This window comes from Apis dorsata, unplaced genomic scaffold, assembly GCF_000469605.1.
Source record: "Apis dorsata unplaced genomic scaffold, Apis dorsata 1.3 scaffold_104, whole genome shotgun sequence".
NCBI lineage: Eukaryota > Metazoa > Arthropoda > Insecta > Hymenoptera > Apidae > Apis > Apis dorsata.
In genome coordinates this window covers 299,312-303,943 of record NW_006263402.1, presented here as the reverse complement: position 1 = coordinate 303,943, position 4,632 = coordinate 299,312, and the positions used below count along the sequence as shown (strand labels likewise).

Here is a 4,632-nt window from a genome sequence, read left to right as displayed (position 1 = left end):
TCTAGTGGCTAGGATACCTGGCTCTCACCCAGGAGGCTCGGGTTCGATTCCCGGTACCGGAAATTACTTTTTATTTAATTTTTTTTTACATCAAACATATCAATATTTACAAGATAATACATCACATTGGCATGCATCCAGATCTAATTTTTAGGATAAATTGGAACGTCAATATTTGTATGAGATTTTTGTTCATTTATCACAAATAAAGTATCCATATGTACACATATATGTATTTATACTATATATCCATAAGGAACTATGTGATTGAAAATTATTTAAATTTATAAAATATACTACATAATAGATAAAAAAGATATATATTTCGCACATATTCGCAAGAGTTGAACATGTGTAACACGATATTTCGCATTGATAGCACAATCTAAAATTAAATCTGAGAATCATAATGAGAATTCGTGTGAGAATAAAAATTGATATATATAATTTTTAATATATCCCTGCTGTTTTTCATGATTAAAAAAATCTGACAATTAGCTAAAGTGTTATTAAATTCCATTTATAAATCGAATCTGAAGAATTGTTTGAAAAAAATTCGATAAATTTTTATAATTTTTTTTTAAATCATCCCTCGAATATTATATTTCTTTCTCTTATATTTCTTTAAATTATCCCATATTATTTTATGAAAAAAAGATATAATTCCAATGATATTAATAATAAATTGCAAAACTTTTTCAGTTTACTCATCAGTCAGTATTTCAGAATTATTCGCATCACAACTTACACCTTCAATCTGTCCTCCACCTCCAACGCAAATTATTCATCCATTCGTTACACCTCCAATTCGATTCTCCATCACCGAGCGAATTACAAGCACAAGTGACGAAGGAAAAAGTCCACGAGCCAGTATACAACGCGTAATATCGTTCGATTGACCTGAATCCATTTCCAATTTCCCACCATTTGACATTTCTTCTCTCGACCAACATACGTAGCGCATTGTAGAAATATTCTTCCTCTCTAAAAATTTACTCGCACGTATAAACATAACGCGTATCGAGTTTCCTACGTTAGCTCGCGTCTGCTTTTGACAAGCGAAAAATATCGTGGTCGCATTGTTACCGAACCCTGAAAGCGACCACGAAGACAGCGAAAGCCAGGTTACCACTCGAGCACGTAGTCCCTCCAACCACTTTTCTTGGCCCCTCGAAATTAACGCCGACCACTCAGCCGTACCATTTAGCGTGTCGGGTTATGCCGGTCCAGCCGCTCTCTTTCTGCCTCCTCCACGTACCGATACGTATCATCTTTTCTCAGCATTTTACTTTTCTACCTCCTTTTTCATTTCTCTTTTCTTTAGAGAAGAAATCACGACCATCGTTTTTCTTTTCGTCCATGAATTTTGCCAAAGGGATTTCAGTTAAAATTTACTTAGGATTCGCTTTTACTTAGGATTCGCCTGTATACGTGATTTTTTTTTTTCTTTTTTCCTTTGGAAACGTGGATAGAATATCTTTTGTCTTCCTGTTTATGGGTATTGTGAAAAGGATTTTTTATTTATTTTTGAATATTTTTGAACATAATCAGAGTTGTGAATGGATAAGATGGAATTCTTTTTGAAAATGGTATATGATTTTACAAATGAAGTGCTCGATTAACTTGAATTAACTTTATGATCAGTTCCTCTGGTAATGGATTTTCTTTTGACACCTTGTGTGTTTAATCATATAGATAAATTTTATTCGTAGGATATTATTATTTATTTCAGTTCGATATATTATAACTTGAATACATTTGTAACATTTTATTTTCATTAGTATAATGAAATTTATCATTTGATATTATTATCATAAAAAAAATTTTGTTCGACTTAATCATACGCCATGCAAGTCTTAGCTGTCGAAAATATATAACCAACGCGTTGAAGTTTATTTCCGAATCTCCAGGAAAAAGAGATCGTGTGCATGGAAGAAGCCTATTTTTGATTCATCGAAACTGAAATATTTCTGTGCTTTTCTTTTTGGATTTAAAAAGAGGAAACGTCAGAAAATTGGCCAACTTTTCGAGTAAATAAAAATAAATTTCCTCCGTTGCTCTAAAAATTTTCATCATTTCAAATCGACATCGGCAGTTAAAAATAGACACCTTGTGCATCACGTGTTCCAACCAACAACGTAATTTTAACGGTACTGTGACTACAATCGATTTTTAATCGATTTCACGCTCACGCTTGCACGCAATCTGAATCTCTATAAACCCACAATTTTCACGATTTTGCAATCTCACAAAATTTTTTTCCACTCGAATGTATGTACGTACGTATGTATGCAATCGAATTTAACGATCTCCAATTTCAAGGTTTGCCAAACTGGAATTATTAACAAGCAGAAAGAAACGAACGAGCACTCGATTAAGGTAATAATAAATCGTACCTCGTTTCATTAATGCACTCGGGGGAAAGTGTAAGTGTTTACATCCTGCATCCTGTTTCTTCAAACGACGATTCCATTGACTCCGGTTTCTCTACGCAATTCAAATTAATATATAACATAACGGTGACAGAAGGAACGTAAGGTAATATTGCTCGTTCATGGGTAAAAATAGGACGCGATAGAGAGTGTGAACAAATTACCAGAGTCGATACCAGTGTGTTTACCGTTACCACACCATCCCGTGTGAATCTTGCTAAGCAAAAGTGGGATCCCGCTTTTTCTTCGCTATTTGACCAGAATTTTTATACGTCTGGAGATTTGTACGTAGGATGGAATAACAATTGTTGGGTTAAATGTTAAAACATCATCGTTGATTTGTCCCATTTAATAAACAGATATATTTTCTGAGGGAATGAAGGGAACTTTATAAGAAGTTCGATTATTTGAAAGATAATTTTTCTGTACTTTAGAGTTTTCTTTTTTTTTTTTTTTTAAACTGTTTTAATTCATCTGATTAAAATAAATCCTTCAAACTTTTCAAACTTTTGAAATTTTATCAGCTGAGAATTTATTCTATGGAAGTAATTCAAGGAAAATTCTATAAACTTGGTATTTTGATTCGATCCCATTTTTTAATCGATGATTTTGACTCGCGCTAGAAAAAAAGAAAAGAATAGAAAAAAAGAAAAAAGAACGTCTTCGATGAATTATTCTTACTTACGATCAATCAGAACCTCACTCTCGCTACACAGTTTTCCTTGAAGATTCTCGATCGAGGCCACATTCCGTCAGACAGAACATTGGGGTGCAACGAGAATGGCGATGAATATCGATTCGACGTTCATTGATTCGTTGAACACGATTTCTTGGTATTGTTACAATCGCTTGATACGCGATGCGTTACGCTACTGTTCGCCGCGCTATCACATTCCACTTGTAATATACTCGGTGCGTATGATGAAAGGTATTGAATTGAATTCGTAATAAATAATAACTTTGTCATTGCCATTATTACTTTCTTGACACAATTAATACTTGCAACTAATTTTTTTTCTTTCAATAAAATATGGAATTTAATAATTTCCAATATTAAAAATATATTAATATATTATATCGTGAATCTTCGTATTTGGCGAGTTAAATATTGATTTTTAATCTTGGAATAATATCTACGTAGAATAATTTTGTCGTTGCTATTATTACTATATTTTCTTAACACTTAATTAATATATTGCAATTGATTTTTTTCTTTAAGTAAAATATAGAATTTAATAATTTCCAATATTAAAAATATATTAGTGGTATATTATATCGTATATCTTCGCATTTGGCGAGTTAAATATTGATTTTTAATCTTGGAATAATATTTACGCAGAATTATTTCCCTTTCGCACATTTTTCCGCAATTTATTTAATTTGTCCAAGAGAATTGCCTATAAAGGATCATGTTGTCTCCTTTATTATTTCCGCAAAATTTGTTCCACGATTATGTATGCAAGTAGACTTCCGTATGACCATAGTTTTATGAGTCTCTCATTCTCTACTCTGCAATTACCTATATTCTACCGGGAGATGTAAAAAATATTTTCTCCACTTAAAACAAAACGTTACTACGAAAATGGGAATTCCTTGGGATTCGGAAGATTATCTTCTATATTTCGCAAATTCGATCATATTAATTATAAACCAGAGTTAAGAAATATTTTAATTATATTTCACAAGAGATTAATATAGAATTTTAGATCTGAATTAAATTTGAAAACTCTTTGAGTGAATTATAATTTAAAATTTAAAATTGGACGATAAATCTTAAATTTTCTCAAAATTTTTGAAAAAACGAATTTGAAGGAACGTCGTCAATATTAGATAATTAAAAAATTGAGATAATTGTAAGAGATATTTGACAGATATTCGACCAAATTTGAAATTTCAATTTCTCCTTCGCGCAGATGACACAGACGTAGCTGACCGAGGATGGCTTCCATCATGGGGTTACAGCAGCCAGCTGCATCCCAGGACACCGTGGATTATACTGGATATTTGCAATCGACGCAGTGCCATCAGATCCATGGAAGTCAGTCAAACGGACAGATCCAGTCCGCGCAGAAATCATCGTCCAATGATCATAATACCAGTTTCACCAGCACTAAAGGATTGCTCAATGGACCTGGTCAAAACAACTGTTTCCTCAACAGCGCCGTTCAGGTAAGATAAATCTTTTTTTACGATAATACGG

The 4,632-nt window shown here is 32.6% G+C and overlaps 1 protein-coding gene across 2 annotated transcripts in view; it reads left to right on the top strand.

Annotated features, from left to right (window-relative positions):
* The window catches only part of LOC102678491 (mediator of RNA polymerase II transcription subunit 12), a 94,599-nt gene that overhangs the window by 19,653 nt on the left and 70,314 nt on the right, over positions 1-4,632 (top strand). For both annotated transcript variants that reach the window (XM_031508832.1, XM_031508831.1), the window contains exon 2: positions 4,346-4,601. In XM_031508832.1, coding sequence (XP_031364692.1) covers positions 4,371-4,601 — 231 coding nt within the window. In that variant the 5' untranslated portion in view covers positions 4,346-4,370. The remainder of the gene's footprint in view (positions 1-4,345; positions 4,602-4,632) is intronic.